Below are 17861 nucleotides of genomic sequence, written 5' to 3' on the forward strand. Positions count from 1 at the left end.
ATAACAACTCACACACACACAATAAAGCTCACTCAATGCACACATTAGCATTCTACACACTCCAATATTCTCCCTACTCTTTTCCTTCTCCTTGAGCAAATGAGAAAATCTCACTTTAGGTCAAAATTTCTCAAACGAAGATTTGGACAATGATTTAGTAAGTCATTCGTTCTAGTTGAATCGAAAGTGTGATGCCTCCTTTCGTTCGACTTGAATCAGAAGTGCGATGATTCCTTCCGTTCTACTTGAATCGAAAGTGTGATGCCTCCTTCTGTTTAACTTGAATCGAAAGTGCGATGCTTCCTTCCGTTCGACTTGAATCGATACAAACTTTTGATTTGAATGAACATTAAAAAAAATTCTAAAAAAATATATGCTATAACAATGTGAAACAAACCAGACACCAGCAACATCATTGAAACATTTGGTCGAACATATTGGAAGCATGAACATACGAACCATGGTTAGGATCAACCGTTTTTCCTTGAGTAAGATTGGCACTCATCGAAAGTGTCTCAACTTGAGTATCAAACCCAGTAAGTTGGGTTTTGACATCAACAAGCATAGTACATAAGCTTTCCAGGGAAAGTGATTCCCTCATGGCAATTATAACAGCCACAAATGGCTAGTATTCACACGACAACCCCTTTAAAATATTGACCACATGCCCCATCGACGGAATCAGACTTCAACAGGAGGCAAGAGCATCGCTCACCTCTTTAATTTGAGTAAAGTAAACTCGCATTCTATCACTACCCTTCTTGAGCGATTGAAGTTTATAATGGAGGCTCATTACTGTCGTTGTTGACCAGTTTGCAAAGAATTGCAACACCGCACTCCAGACGACCTCAAATTTCTCAGCTTTTCCAAGCACTATCTCAATCTTAGCTTTCTCGATCTGTCGACCCTTTCGATCCTCATGGGTGTTGAGCACAGTCGATGTTGTTATTCCTTTCTGGATTGCAAATCCATTTCGCTTCAGGATCTCAGCTATGGTGACAACAATAGGAATAACCATTCCTAAGCCGCAAAGTTGAGCTCATTGATGTACCTCTTGGCATTCAGATTGAAGACGAAGGGCTTCTTGGTGATGGAGACTTGCTCCTCATTCTTCTGTTTCTTTTTCTTATTGTTCTTCATGCTCTTGGTCTCTTGGACTGACTCGATAGTTTCCACTGGAGAAATGGTGAAAGCAACCTCGGCATGATGATCGACGGTGACAACTACAGCAACGAAAATCGGTTCCTTGTCATTCTCTAAGTTGAATTCATCGCCGGAGATGATGGTCTCATCGATCTTGGCTTCTTCTTTGGCCTTAGGACTCTCTGATTTAACTCGTTTAGCTGCAATATTCAACTCCATGAGTGAAGAAACAGAAAGAAAGAAAATCTAGAAGTGTGAAAAAAATGCCCAGAACCTTGGCGAAAGATACCATGTTGAGAAGTTGAATAAGAAGAAATGAATAGCATTTGGTTTTATTATTCCTTTTCTGTAACTACAACACAACTAGCTTATATAGTAGTCATGACTTCAAGCTTACTCAATCTCACAACTACCTGTAACAACATCCATAACAAACTTCATATGTCACTATTTTCAACAACCATAACAACTCACACACAGAGTAAAGCTCACTCAATGCACACATTAGCATTCTACACACTCCAATAGTGTTTAAACATGCATGTATCTGGAACTCACACCCGAGTTAAAGTAACATAGTTCCTAGATTTAGTAAGGTCTGTATTTTTTTGTGGAATATCTACATCGCTTTTAACGCTTCCAGGTTGGGACCTGAAGCTCTTTTACTGTATGTGATGTGATATATTGAAGGTATAATAATCCTCAATAATGTTTTGTATAATTGCGGCAAAAGCTTTTATAATAAAGCCTGTTGAAGAGAAAAAAAAAAGCAATTCAACAAAATAACAAGCTTCGTCAAGAGCTAGTGAGTCGAACTAACAGTGATATATGCCATAAAAATTGTAGTAAATTCGTCGACCCTTTATTTTTTTGCTTAATCGTCTCTCCGTAGTTGTTTCTGGTTATTGAAAATTTCGCGAGTCTTCTGTTTCCCTTTTACATCTTAGTCCTCAGCATGATCCCTACTCATCTTTCCATCAAACCAATATGATCTTGTTGTTAGTTGCTTATGAAATACAATTAAAAACTTTCCATCACCTGATAGATTTGTACTTTCGATACATTTGTCTCTGATCATGTTCTGCCAATCTATATGAGTAATACGGAATTCTGACAAGTAAAAATCACAAATGTTTAGGTGCGAAAGCAGCAAAAGTGGTGACGGTCTGTTAACAAAATGCTTTGTGTTGTTTGAGCCATTGATAGCTTGATTGTATTGGGTGGTTTAAGTTTTGTTTATTTCGTTGCGGGGGACTTTTTTGCTTTCCACTGGTTTGGGTGTGTAAGGCTGGTTTGTGCAGTTTTGATTTGAGTTTTTTGATGTTGGAATTAAAGCTTAATCCATCCAAAAATGGTGAGTTTTGAGTTAAAATGAAGTATGAAGAAGAGAGAGCAGAGATGGAAGAGAAGGGTAGGTCAAAATAATGGTCAAACAATATCAAATCAGCAGTTAACATGCCACATCAGCTTTATGTCAGCCACAATAACGGTTGTTAACGTCGAGTGAATATTTTCTAACAAACGATAACGTTAATGATTGATTTGTGACTTTTCAAACATCAGTGGTGAAAACTAACATTTACCCAAACATTAGTGACCATTTGCATAGTTTACCCTTTTTTTACTCTCCTTTGATGCATTTGTAATGTTATTTTTTAAAAGAAGATTTTGAAGAAAACGTATTTATAAGGTATAAAGGAGTCAATGAATTGATGAAAATAAAGAATCTACAAAGAGTTACAATCGAATAATCAAATTGAATAAGACATAAAGTTGAGAAATTAAATTGAAAAAAAAGGAAATATGTTGTCAAAACACAAAAAAAAATCACTATAGTTGAGGAAAATTTGATTCAAATTTGATTAAAATGAACTTAAAACGAAAAAGGAATTGAAGAAACAATAAAATCAGGATCAAACCACAAATCAAATTATGTTTCGATTTTAGATTTTAGTCATTTGAACTTTATAAATTCAAACTCCACTTGTAATTAAAATTTGGATTATAAATCCAAATTAACTTGAATCATTTAAAATTAAAAAAATATTTTTTTCTAAACCATATAGAATTTTACTTATCCCTAATTGTATCTGAAATTATAAATGATGGCTTAACCATATCCGACCCACATTGCCCAACCAAAAAACAGACAATGCGTTACACATATTGAGCCGAATATCTTAAATGGGCAGGAGGACCGTGGTTCTAGTAGGGCAAATGAGAGAGTCTACCAAGTAACTTCAAGCTAGTTATTGTTCGTATTTCATAGGAGCCAAAATCTTTGACACAAAAATTTGAATAACAATTACAGTTGACAAATGAAGACCATGACAACCTATATTTACATAACCATGTCCAAGAGAGAATTAGTGGTAGACCAACATCACCTCGTCAATTAGATCAGCCACCTTCAAATCCGAATTAGTGGCGCCACAACGCGTCGCTGAAAACATCGACCCCTAGATCTAACTTCTGTTACATGTTTAGGTTTTGTATAATTCCTAGTATCGGAGAATCCACAGCAGTGTTCGGACCATACAGGATGACTTCGTGTGGTTTAGGGAAAGAACCAGACCTTGATAAAGATTGCAAGGGCCATTTGCAACAAGAAAGCAGCAACCACCATAATGGTGAGATCATCCACCCCCTCGGTATAAGATTGTAAATTCAAGTAAACAAAGCATGCTGAAGCCGTTCCGGCAATTAGTATAATCATCCATCGTAGAAACTCGACTGGAATAAGCAGTAGGAACCGTAAAACGATCAATATATTTGAGCTCCAAAATGATGCAAAAATATAACTGAATTAGCATTTAAGGTTCTACCATCCATAAAAATATAACTTACCGCTGTTGGAATGAAAATGGAGAGAGAATAACCCCAAATGCACCAAAATCGTACAATGCTAGCATTTGAACCCAGATATTGAAGCAAGAAAAATGCCATTGGCACCACAATTGCATAACCATAGATTTCAGAAGCCGCTACATTTACATAGCCGACATCGAAGCTCCAAGAAGTAGTGTCACCAGTAAGCTTTTGTATAAGGTATGTGGCAAAGTTTCTGTAACCCCTCAGACCGATGCAGATAACCCGATCTGATCTGGGTTGTCACATAGGGCCACCGGAGCAACCCACTGTAAAAATAGCGAAAATTTTAAAACTTTTCTTAAAACATGTAACGTATAAAATCATTTATTAGTATTCAGAAATAAAACAGATTTTCAGACTCGTATATAAAACAAAATACAATTATATGCCCCCTAATCACATGTATCATACTCTGAAAACAACGCCGAAAGAACTCCCTTACTGATGTCGATAGCTGCACTGGTACAATTCTTTTAACCTGCAATGTTGAGTAATAGAGTGAGCTTCGGAAAGCTCAGTAATACAGAACTACCAGATGATGCTACATGACATGTAGATAAATGGAAAGCCATATAATTTCCTTATTGAATCACACGTATACCAGTTTGCGGAATAATTTGGGGTTCCCTTAGAAGTTCATCGAGTAGAAGCCATGAATCTCAGTTCATAAGAAGCATTCATAGTTTAACATTTTCAGGAGATCGAATAGGATGTCTAGTGTGTTCCAAGAGTACAATAAAATAATAATAGGTACACTTATCAAATGATAGTTTAGTAAATCTCATAAAATCATAATGAAATTTAACTTTTGAAACTTGTAGTTTAAACCATTCTCTTGTACACCATCCGCAGTCCCTAGAACTGCGTCCATAGGGCTTACCTTAAGCACACAGCGAAAAAGGAAGCCAACCTAAGGATAGGCTTTGGGGCATGTATCCTTAAGTTCGTAAGTCCATAGGGCTTACCCTAAGCACACAGCAAAAGGGAGCCAACCTAATAGAACATCTTAGGGCCCGTGAGCCTACCAAGAGTCATATTAGGTCCATCAAAGTTTTCCAGCTTGATCAGAGCTGTACTTTATAAATCTGTATCAAAAATGCAATTGCACCGTGACATAAATTCCATAAATCCATATACATGGTAATCAAATACCAGTTCAAACAAAAAATCAGATAGTCGTCTTAATCCATAAAACATCACAATAAATTGGTGCATCAATAAAGCATGAGCCATAGAATTTAGTGTACCACATTTTAAAACAAATAAAACAGTTCAGTAATAAATAGGGAACACACTAGAGAATCCAAGTATTTTCATAGGCCATTGTAGTTATCATTATGGATAACATGAAACTTATGAAATTTGATCGAATTCCAGGAACAAGGTTCTATTGAGGAGAATCGATTACTAACCGATCTAGCCAGACATTTAAGGTTGATACTTTAGAACCCCACTATATTTTCGTGTGCATTAGGAAAACGTTCAGGAACCTTTATACATAATAATTCTAAATTCAGATTTACTGCGAGTGATTCCATTACCCAAACAATTAGGGGTATTCAGGAATATACTTTGAATTCATAGGATTTCAGTCCAATTGAACCAAATGAGGTATTCAAAATCTTTTCCTTATGTGTTACTTGCTTTTTCAAACATGACAGAAGTGGTTTTAGATGAAATATAGAATCGAAGATTCAAGTCATTTACAATCTACGACTATCGATCATATTATCAAACAACTCGAGTTACACAACTCCTAAACTGATGCATGTCAACAAGTCAATTCATTATCCTTCCAGTGTATTCACTCTTTAATACCATAATGCAGATCCATAGATCATCCCCATAATCATCACTGAATAAATCTTCCAACGGTCTTTATTTCATTTCCACGTTTCAACAATATCAGGAAATACGGACGTACTTGATCCATGGCTCATAACCCATAAGGACAATTCATCATGTAAGTTCAACAGTGTTTCCAAACTCATCCAATCACCTATTTAATCCTCAGTCATTGATGTTACTTAGTTCGTTTAGTAAGCAAGTCTATCCCGATTACTTTAAAGTTTTCCAGAATAATTCAGTTTTTTCTGAATTTCAAATACACGTTGTACTTCATTTCAGTTCAATTTATTCATATAATAAAGTCATTCTGGTATTCGTGGTTGATTTGACTTACGAATACCCACTTATTAGTAATGTATGCGCTCTAGAGTTGAGTTGAGCCAAGTACTTCCAGAATTATTATCGATCCAAATTTGAGAAGATGAATAAACATTCAAGTGGTACTTATATCATTCAGGTAATGATATAGCACTAACATTGGTTGATCACTTAAGCTGTGTTCCATAACTTTTAAGAGCAGTACAACATCCATGTTTATTTGGATTCCTTAATTAATCCAAGACATTTACTTATTCTAGGCCAATAGGGCATTTTGGTCATTTTAGTGCTCAATATTTTTCTATTCATTTCAAAGCTTGAGTATATCCATTCATTCCTGAGCTTGGTGACATTCTTGAGTCATTTCTATTCCAGGGGTATTTTGGTCATTTTACAAATCTAGAATATTTCAATCATTTCCTTCCGTTCGGTCTTATTATTTAATTCAAACTTATCATTTATGTCAGTCCCTTTGAACTATTCTGACAAAATATCACCATCGATAAATTATTATTCTTCACGTACTTACTCAAGTCGGAGATTTCCAAGTTAAATGCCTTCTCAGATGTTACTAACGGATTATCAGAATTTTCCATACAAAAAATAGGATCTCAACAATCAAATCAATAATTTATCGGTTTAAAAACAAATTCTCATGTTACTTCCTCATTCAGAGTCAACTTGGACCATTTTTACCTCTCAAGGGCATTTTCATAATTTCTTAATCAGATAATTTCGGTATTAACTCTTAACGAAAATAATTATACTTTAGAGATCCAATGGTTAATTACTTTCCCGAACATTCTTTGATCATGAAATGATTCCTTCACAAACTCTCCTAGGATTAAAACCAGTTATCCATAATTTCCAAATAAAACTAACATTTCTTATGCACATCAGTAGTTATATCGAATCAATATGTCTTTTCAGAGTTATTAACCAACTTTCAGGGACAATTCTTGTCATCCTACAATATAAGGGTATTTTCGTAATTTTACCCTACCAGAATATTCTCATAATTTTCCATCCAAGTAATTTTAACATTTAACCTTTGATGATATAAAATATAATTTACAAATCCATGTCTGATTTCTTTATCTCTAATCACAAACTTGTAATTTAATTCTAACAATCTTTCAATCTCTTATATTAGTCATTCGATCCATATTCAGTTACCGAATTTCTACCACTTTCATATCGAGTGTATAAATTAACCAACTCCACAAAAGTGGCCAATATTATCTTATTCATGCATTTACCAACATTAACATGTTCCATAAAGCATAAAGAGGTAGTAAAGTATTACCTCGATTTCCGTGCAATACTGATCGACCATAAAAATTCCATTCGAACGCCTTTGATCTTCAATTCAACTTCCAATAATTCCTCAGATACATATCAACATAAATTATATAAAAAACGGAGCTTAATTACTATAAACGGATCGAATCGGGTGCTAAATCAGTGAAAAACAGCTTATCGGGTTCGAATTTGGCGAAACAGACTTCGGATTCGGATTCAGGACGTCGAAAGCATAAAATATGACTTTTTAGAAATTTGGAATTTTCGGTCAAAATCAAAGTCAACGGGTTTGACCGGCAATTTCGAGGTCTTCGAGTTCGAATTTCAAAAAACTGACTGTGGAATCAGATTTGGAACGTCGAAAAATGTCAGGATAGGTATACTCGGTCAAAGTCAAAGGTCGTTTAATGCCCGGTCAAAGCCAATCAAAGTTTTGGTCAACGCCGGTCAACGGTCAACGGTTCAACGGGTCAATGAGTCAAGTCGGGTCAACGGGTCGGGTCGGGTTATGACCGGTCAAAATAGGAGCAAAATCGGTTATTTTTTTCATCCCCACGCGTAGTGGCGGCGCGTAAACAGTGCTAAATTCCCGAAAAAATTCCTAAAAATTATTTTGAGCGATTTCGAGATACTTGCAATGCTCGGTTCAAATTTTTGAACGGCGGAGAGCTCGATTACAACGAATCGGAAACTTTGACCGCTTCACCTCCTCACGCGTCGTCGTCGACGGAGACCAAGGATGACACCGGCAGACTCGGAACGATGCAAGGAACACGATGGTGCGGGAGGTGTCGTAAACGGATGCTCGGATCATTGTGAATCGACGAAAAACCAATTGAAATTGAGTTATTATCGACGATACTTCCGACTGAAATTAACGACCAACGGCGACGATTCACGACAAAAGCTTTGAGTTGTTTTTTTCCTCGCTCGACAACGAACACGATGGTGGTTTCGGCTCGTCGATCGAAGGTCGGACAACGAGTAGATCGGAGTTGAAAGTTGGTGACCGGGAGAGGAATTATGAGCATTTTCTGCAGAAAATGCACGGGAAATGGGGGTTATATTAACTCCTAAAGAAAAATGGTCAAATCATGAGTTTAGCCACTGAACTTCCTGCACTTCTCAAAACGGTCTGCCAACTTTAAAATTTTACAATTTAACCCACTGTTTCTTTCAAATTACTAAATTAAATCCACCACTTTATAATTTCTTAATTTTAGCCCCTAAATTGGGGTTTTACAATTCTCCCCTCCTTAAAAAGAATTTCGTCCTCGAAATTCATTCATGTCACATAATTGCAGAAATAAAACTTTCATCAGTTTCTCTCATATCTTTAAGTAGTTTTTACAAAAGTACGGATCCTCCACTAATCCTTAACCACCTAAGCATACATTCTTATCATAACTTTTCCTCATTTCAATAAAAGAATCTGAACGAAAATTTCCTTGAGTAACAATTCAGTCTTTGTCATGAGAATAGGCTCATAGAGCAGTAGCATACCCCAATTTCATTTCCGGAGTCAAGTCAGAATTTTTCAGATAAATAACTCTCACATGGCTCGTGAGGTACTTTACAACGTTTAAACAGATGTTACTGGTATTCCTTTTTGTACAAGTATAGCCTTAACAGATAGAAACTTTGGTTTACTCGCTACAGATAAGGACTCAGCCCTGGAGTTCCGGCTCAGAGAGGTACGATTGCAGTCTAGGGGCATGTACTGATCAGACATATTTTGACATTCGACCAGTCGGTCTATCTTGAAAAATTTTGACTCAAACCAAATGCTTTGATACCACTAAATGTAACCCCCAGACCGATGCGGATAACCCGATCCGATCTGGGTTGTCACATTAGTGCCACCGGAGCGACCCACTGTAAAAATAGCGAAAAATTTAAAACTTTTCTTAAAACATGTAACGTATAAAATCATTTATTAGTATTCAGAAATAAAAACAGATTTTCAGACTCGTATATAAAACAAAATACAATTACATGCCCCCTAATCACATGTATCATACTCTGAAAACAACGCCGGAAGAACTCCCTTACTGATGTCGATAACTGTACTGGTACAATTCTTTTAACCTGCAATGTTGAGTAATAGAGTGAGCTTCGGAAAGCTCAGTAATACAGAACTACCAGATGATGCTACATGACATATAGATAAATGGAAAGCCATATAATTTCCTTATTGAATCATACGTATACCAGTTTGTGGAATAATTTGGGGTTCTCTTAGAAGTTCATCGAGTAGAAGCCATGAATCTCTGTTCAAAAGAAGCATTCATAGTTTAACATTTTCAGGAGATCGAATAGGATGTCTAGTGTGTTCCAAGAGTACAATAAAATCATAATAGGTACACTTATCAAATGATAGTTCAGTAAATCTCATAAAAATCATAATGAAATTTAACTTTTGGAACTTGTAGTTTAAACCATTCTCTTGTACACCATCCGTAGTTCCTAGAACTGCGTCCATAGGGCTTACCTTAAGCACACAGCGAAAAGGAAGCCAACCTAAGGATAGGCTTTGGGGCATGTATCCTTAAGTCCGTAAGTCAATAGGGCTTACCCTAAGCACACAGCAAAAGGGAACCAACCTAATGGAATATCTTAGGGCCCGTGAGCCTACCCTAGAGTCACATTAGGTCCGTCAAAGTTTTCCAGCTTGATCAGAGCTGTACTTTATAAATCCGTATCAAAAATGCAATTGCACCGTGACATAAATTCCATAAATCCATATACATGGAAATCCAATACCAGTTCAAACAAAAAATCAGATAGTCGTCTTAATCCATAAAACATCACAATAAATTGGTGCATCAATAAAATGTGAGCCATAGAATTCAGTGTACCACATTTTAAAACAAATAAAACAGTTCAGTAATAAATAAGGAATACACTAGAGAATCCAAGTATTTTCAGAGGCCATTGTAGTTATCATTATGGATAACATGAAACTTATGAAATTTGATCGAATTCCAGGAACAAGGTTCTATTGAGGAGAATCGATTACTAACCGATCTAGCCAGACATTTAAGGTTGATACTTTAAAATCCCACTATATTTTCATGTGCATTAGGAAAACGTTCAGGAACCTTTATACATAATAATTCTAAATTCAGATTTACTACGAGTGATTCCATTACCCAAACAATCAGGGGTATTCAGGAATATACTTTGAATTCATAGGATTTCAGTCCAATTGAACCAAATGAGGTATTCAAAATCTTTTCCTTATGTGTTACTTGCTTTATCAAACATGACCGAAGTGATTTTAGATGAAATATAGAATCGAAGATTCAAGTCATTTACAATCTACGACTATCGATCATATTATCAAACAACTCGAGTTACACAACTCCCAAACTGATGCATGTCAACAAGTCAATTCATTATCCTTCCAGTGTATTCACTCTTTAATACCATAATGCAGATCCATAGATCATCCCCATAATCATCACTGAATAAATCTTCCAACGGTCTTTATTTCATTTCCACGTTTCAACAATATCAGGAAATACGGACATACTTGATCCATGGCTCATAACCCATAAGGACAATTCATCATGTAAGTTCAACAGTGTTTCCAAACTCATCCAATCACCTATTTAATCCTCAGTCATTGATGTTACTTAGTTCGTTTAGTAAGCAAGTCTATCCCGATTACTTTAAAGTTTTCCAGAATAATTCATACGTTTCTGAATTTCAAATACACGTTGTACTTCATTTCAGTTCAATTTATTCGTATAATAAAGTCATTCTGGTATTCGTGGTTGATTTGACTCACGAATACCCACTTATTTGTACTGTATGCGCTCTAGAGTTGAGCTGAGCCAAGTACTTCCAGAATTATCATCGATCCAAATTTGAGAAGATGAACAAACATTCAAGTGGTACTTATATCATTCAGGTAATGATATAGCACTAACATTGGTTGATCACTTAAGCTGCGTTCCATAACTTTTAAGAGCAGTACAACATCCATGTTTATTTGGATTCCTTAATTAATCAAGACATTTACTTATTCTAGGCCAATAGGGTATTTTGGTCATTTTAGTGCTCAATATTTTTCTATTCATTTCAAAGCTTGAGTATATCCATTCATTCCTGAGCTTGGTGACATTCTTGAGTCATTTCCATTCCAGGGGTATTTTGGTCATTTTACAAATCTAGAATATTTCAATCGTTTCCTTCCGTTCGGTCTTATTATTTAATTCAAACTTATCATTTATGTCAGTCCCTTTGAACTATTCTGACAAAATATCACCATCGATAAATTATTATTCTTCACGTACTTACTCAAGTCGGAGATTTCCAAGTTAAATGCCTTCTCAGATGTTACTAACGGATTATCAGAATTTTCCATACAAAAAATAGGATCTCAACAATCAAATCAATAATTTATCGGTTTAAAAACAAATTCTCATGTTACTTCCTCATTCAGAGTCAACTTGGACCATTTTTACCTCTCAATGGCATTTTCGTAATTTCTTAATCAGATAATTTCGGTATTAACTCTTAACGAAAATAATTATACTTTAGAGATCCAATGGTTAATTGCTTTCCCGAACATTCTTTGATCTTGAAATGATTCCTTCACAAACTCTTCTAGGATTAAAATCGGTTATCCATCATTTTCAAATAAAACTAACATTTCTTATGCACATCAGTAGTTATATCGGATCAATATGTCTTTTCAGAGTTATTAACCAACTTCCAGGGACAATTCTTGTCATCCTACAATATAAGGGTATTTTTGTAATTTTACCCTATCAGAATATTCTCATAATTTCTCATCCAAGTACTTTTAATATTTAACTTTTGATGATATAAAATATAATTTACAAATCTATGTCTGATTTCTTTATCACTAATCACAAACTTGTAATTTAATTCTAACAATCTTTCAATCTCTTATATTAGTCATTCGATCCATATTCAGTTACTGAATTTCTACCACATTCATATCGAGTGTATAAATTAACCAACTCCACAAAAGTGACCAATATTATCTTATTCATGCATTTATCAATATTAACATGTTCCATAAAGCATAAAGAGGTAGTAAAGTATTACCTCGATTTTCGTGAAATACTGATCGACCATAAAAATTCCATTCGAATGCCTTTGATCTTCAATTCAACTTTCAATAATTCCTCAGATACATATCAACATAAATTATATAAAAAAACGGAGCTTAATTACGATAAACGGATCTAATCGAGTGCTAAATCAGTGAAAAAATAGCTTATCGGGTTCGAATTTGGCGAAACGGACTTCGTATTCGGATTCAAGACGTCAAAAGCATAAAATATGACTTTTTGGAAATTTGGAATTTTTGGTCAAAATCAAAGTCAACGAGTTTGACCGGCAATTTCGAGGCCTTCGAGTTCGAATTTCGAAAAACAGACTGCGGAATCAGATTTGGAACGTCGAAAAATGTCAGGATAGGTATACTCGGTCAAAGTCAAAGGTCGTTTAATGCCCGGTCAAAGCTGGTCAAAATTTTGGTCAACAATGGTCAACGCCGGTCAACGGTCAAAGGGTCAACGGGTCGGGTCGGGTTATGACCGGTCAAACCGGTCAAAATAGGAGCAAAACCAGTCATTTTTTTCTTCCCCACGCGCAGTGGCGGCGCGTAAACAGTGCTAAATTCCCGGAAAAATTCCTAAAAATTATTTTAAGCGATCTCTAGATACTTACAATGCTCGGTTCAAATTTTTTGAACGGCGGAGAGCTCGATTTCAACGAATCGGAAACTTTGACCGCTTCACCTCTTCACGCGCCGCCGTCGACGGAGACCAAGGATGACACCGTCAGACTCGGAACGATGCAAGGAACACGATGGTGCGGGAGGTGTCGTAAACGGATGCTCGGATCGTTGTGAATCGACGAAAACCAATTGAAATTGAATTATTATCGACGATACTTCCGACTGAAATTAACGAAGAACGGCGACGATTCACGACAAAAGTTTTGAGGGATTTTTTTCCTCGCTCGACAACGAACACGATGGTGGTTTCGGCTCGTCGATCGGAGGTCGGACGGTGAGTAGATCGGAGTTGAAATTTGTTGACCGAGAGAGGAATTATGAGCATTTTCTGCAGAAAATACACGGGAAATGAGAGTTATATTAACTCCTAAAGAAAAATGGTTAAATCATGAGTTTAGTCACTAAACTTTCTGCACTTCTCAACACGGTCTACCAACTTTGAATTTTTACAATTTAACCTATTGTTTCTTTCAAAATACCAAATTAAATCCACCACTTTATAATTTCTTAATTTTAGCCTTCCAAAGGAAGAAAGCATAAAGACCAATGTGGTTGTGATCCAGATATGTCCATACCTAAATATATGGCAAAAATCAAGACAAATGAAGCTTTGACGCAAGCTTCTCTGCATACGAGGCCTTCTTATCTTCATTTATATTAGCCTGGAATTCGGATGAATGTCGAAACCAAATCACATAAAAATGCCGAATCTTAATTCTTAACAATTAAATTCGAAAAATAGTAAAATTAACAGAAAATGAAGGGGGAAAAGAAAATTAAGAAGCTTACGGGCATTGTTTTGAAAACTGGACCGGCCGGTATAACTGGGAACCGTTGCCTAGTCCTGTTCAATCTAGACCGGTTGAACCGCTACTAGTGAACCGGCCAGAACTGCTACTAGTGAACCGGCCAGAACTCAAACTTGAAAAATTTAAAAGTAAGCTCAACTCGATTCAAACTCACGAGCTAAAAATTATGAAGTTTAACTCGAACTCGAAATATAATATTGAAACTTGAACTCGAAAAGGCTTGAACTCAAAAAAAATTTAGAAGCTCGATTGAAGCCTAAAATTCGAGCTTGATTGAAGTGAAAGAATAGTTCACTCAATGCTTACCAAAAGGCTCCATGATTTTGAATGCCAAATTACCTCTATTATTTATAGAAGTTAGTTAGGATGATCTTTTATGTTTTTTAGCCATGTGAGATTGTTTTAAAAAAAAATAAACCAAACAATATCATTTTGTTATGATTTTTTTAGCCCAAATTATTTTTTAATTATAGTTATATAATTATATTTATTATTTAATATGTTTTACCTTAAATATTATGTTGTAGTTAATTTGAATCATTTTGTTTTACTTGATTTTATGATTTTTAATTTATATATGTTATAACTTACTTTGAATATGAATTGTGATATAAAAAAATTATTTTTTTATTAAATATTTTTGGTATTTTTATTTAATTTTTTAAATAATTATGACGTCGTCCGGTTCTTCCGACCAGTCGGACCGATTCGACTGATTGAACTAAAAAACCGATAGCATTACCGGTTCGTTAATCGATCCGGTTTTGAAAACCATGCTTACGGGAACTGAGCCGAGTAAATGACTGGTTGGAAGATCTGAATACGATAATGATTCATCCATTGATAAAAAGAGATGGAATCGAGAAATTAACGGAAAGTGTAATTAAAAAAAAAATCTTTTTTCTTTGTAAAGTGGAAATCAGTTATTAAGTAAATCGGAGGCAACGGAGACGACGAGGGAAGGAAGATTTCAAAATAATGGAGTGATCAACGGTACAAAACAGAAAGCTCCTTCTATTGGTACGCGCGTTTCAGGAGCGCTGAGTTTCACGCGTTTTTCTCCTTTTCTGATGATTCATTTTAATATTGATGATGAAAAATAGGGACAAACAAAGTCGAACTCGACGAGTTTTCACCCGATTCAATTTTATAGAATCAATGCTTTAAAAAATCAGGTTTAAGTTTAGGTGGGGGCGGAGTCTTTAAAGTATGAGTTTAGATTTAAGGTAAAAATATTTAACTTAATTTAATTTAAAAAAATAATGTAATTATATCTTATGTATTTAGAGATAGTTGCAATAATAACTCTCTTTATATTATTTCTTAACTAGATCCATGTTTTATCAAGAAAATAATATTTTTTATAAATATATTTGTTTTAGATTTGTTCAAGTTTAGTTTTTATTTTAAAAGAATGGTCGAATTTTGGGTCAGGTAAAGTCACTTTAAACCTAAGTTAGATCAAGTTTTAGGTGGATAATATATATTTTTCATGTCCGATCAGATTGGGGTGATTGAAACTCGATATGTCCATCCCTATTGTAAAGTGTCCTAAAAATTTATTTGGGTAAACTATATGTTTGACACTTATCAACCTGGTATTGTGGGCCGCCTACTACCCTACCTCCCTTTTACCCTATTGCATATGAGAATAGGGTTTTGTTGTTGTTGTTGTATATGTTTGACACTTAAATTATCACTTTTGTTTTGCTTAACATTTAAATTTTATTTTATTTTTTTAAATTCATACCATGTATTTAGTTTAAATTTCAATTTAGTATTCTATCATTAAAAATTTAATTACACCGATGACCTAAAATTTAGGTCACAAAATTTTATTATTATTATTTTTTAAAAATCATAAATTTAATTACACCAATGACCTAAAATTTACATTACAAGTAACATAGAATATAAAAAGAGACAAATAATTTCACGTGTTAGTAATCCAAAAATTCAAGTACTTAAATTGTAAGTTATTACTAACGGTAAAATATATGAATAATCCCTTGGCTATATGATATTTCTTTATTAAGTCTCCTAACTATTCAAAGTTACAAAATAGACCTCCAATTATAAGAAATTGTTTTGTTGAGTCTTTTGACTATTAAAGTTAAAAAATAGTCATTCGACTATTCATTATGTTCTAAACTAGCCCTTTTCTGTTAAAAATTTGACGACAAACTGAGTTATATATTAACCTGCTGATCGAGATATAGTAAAATATGATCTCATAATCTCAAATGACTATCATATCTTAGTCAGCATGGTAACATCTAACTTAGATGACCGTTAATTTTTAACAAAAAATGACAAGTTTGAAATATAATGAATAGTTGAGTGACTATTTTGTAACTTTTTAAATAGTCAATTGACTCAACAAAGCAACTTCCGATAGGAGATGGATCATTTTATAACTTTTAATAGTTAATATATTCAATAAAATAATATCATATAATCGAGGACCATTTGTATACTTTACCCTTTAATCTCTCTATTGAGATAGTGTCACAAATTCATCGAGCATTAATTTTGTTAGTGATAATTAATATATAATTTTATAATTGTCAAATTTTAATATAATTTTTAAATAAAATAAGTAAAAATCACTATTTAAAGATTCAGTATAAATCAAAAAAATTATATATAGATTTATCATTTTACTCATAATTATTTATTAAATAACTTTTATAAAAAATATCATTTAAACTGTTAGTATAATTAATTTTTTTTATAAATATATTTTTTTCTCATTTATATTATTAAGATAATAAAACTACTTATTATTATAAAAAATGCTTAAATATAAAATAAATGCTAAAACTATACTTTTTTTTACGAATATGTGTCTAAAGTATTTTTTGACTCATTTCAGTGTCTAAAGTTACAAACGTTACCTAGGTGTCGAACTGTCAACAGTGTTAATTTCCCACGTTAAATGACACGTGTCATAATCTATTACTTTAAAAAATTATTTAAAATTAAAAATATATATTTTAAAAACTTAAATTTTTTGAAATAACCCTAAAATTTTGAAAACATTCATTTCAACTCCTAAACCTAAATCGACCATTGCTTTTTGACGTCAACGAAGCTCTACATGACCTCAACTTCCCTTAGCGACCAAAAGCTCTATGAAATTGTGACCGACCGACGACGACTCGACATTTTATACCCTGTAAGCCCTAAGATTAAAATAATGATCCCACGCTATTTTGACGGCTAATCACTGACAACTACGGCAACGTATAACTAGGAGGATAGTAGGGACTACGTCGGCGGCGGTGGTCGTGGTCAGAAAAGGTGGTGACATGAGTTAAGGTTAGGATTTAGGGATTTTAGAGTTTTTTTTTTAATTTAAGAAAAGTTAGTGTTTTATAAATATAATAATATTTTCAATTTAAAAAAAAAAATCACTAAATTGTGACATATGTCACTTAACGGAAGAAATTAACATCGTTGACAGTCCAGACACATAAAATAATAACATTTTTAACGTTAGACACCATAATATGTCAAAAAAAATACTTTAAGCATATATTCGTAAAAAACGATATAATTTTAACACTTATTCTATATTTAATCCTAAAAAAAATGATGTTTGGGTCGATCGAGCAATAGCGATTTGAGGAGCCCGTCAAGCTTGCTTTATTTTTGGCATCCAAAAATACTCTCATTTGGGGCTCTTGTAAGAGATTCACAAAAATATTTGTCAAGAATGGGATTCGAACCCATGCCCTTTCGGACCAGTACCTGAAACTGGCGCCTTAGACCAACTCGGCCATCTTGAC

At 34.3% G+C, this 17861-nt stretch overlaps 1 protein-coding gene and 1 non-coding gene across 2 annotated transcripts; both read right to left on the minus strand.

The window, feature by feature from the left end:
- Positions 1-3659: 3659 nt before the first annotated feature.
- LOC120115495 (protein YIPF1 homolog) lies at positions 3660-13913 on the minus strand. The gene is made up of 3 exons (XM_039136202.1): positions 13780-13913; positions 3992-4207; positions 3660-3896 (listed from the first exon to the last, which is right to left on the minus strand). Exons 1-3 carry the CDS (start codon positions 13911-13913, stop codon positions 3701-3703), a joined length of 546 nt encoding a protein of 181 aa, XP_038992133.1. The 3' UTR covers positions 3660-3700.
- Positions 13914-17780: 3867 nt separating this feature from the next.
- On the minus strand, positions 17781-17861 carry TRNAL-CAG. The gene has a single exon. It is a non-coding gene; the product is annotated as a tRNA-Leu (tRNA).

The sequence above is a fragment of the Hibiscus syriacus genome, unplaced genomic scaffold, assembly GCF_006381635.1.
Source record: "Hibiscus syriacus cultivar Baekdansim isolate YM2019G1 unplaced genomic scaffold, ASM638163v2 tig00110264_pilon, whole genome shotgun sequence".
Classification (NCBI taxonomy): domain Eukaryota; kingdom Viridiplantae; phylum Streptophyta; class Magnoliopsida; order Malvales; family Malvaceae; genus Hibiscus; species Hibiscus syriacus.

Coding starts and splice junctions, on each gene's coding strand:
- LOC120115495 (XM_039136202.1), bottom strand. CDS start 13,913: ATGAAGATAAGAAGGCCTCGTATGCAGAGAAGCTTGCGTCAAAGCTTC. Junction 4,208..13,779: donor ATGCTTTCTTCCTTTGGAAG/GCTAAAATTAAG, acceptor GAGGGGTTACAG/AAACTTTGCCACATACCTTA. Junction 3,897..3,991: donor TCCATTTTCATTCCAACAGC/GGTAAGTTATAT, acceptor GATCGTTTTACG/GTTCCTACTGCTTATTCCAG.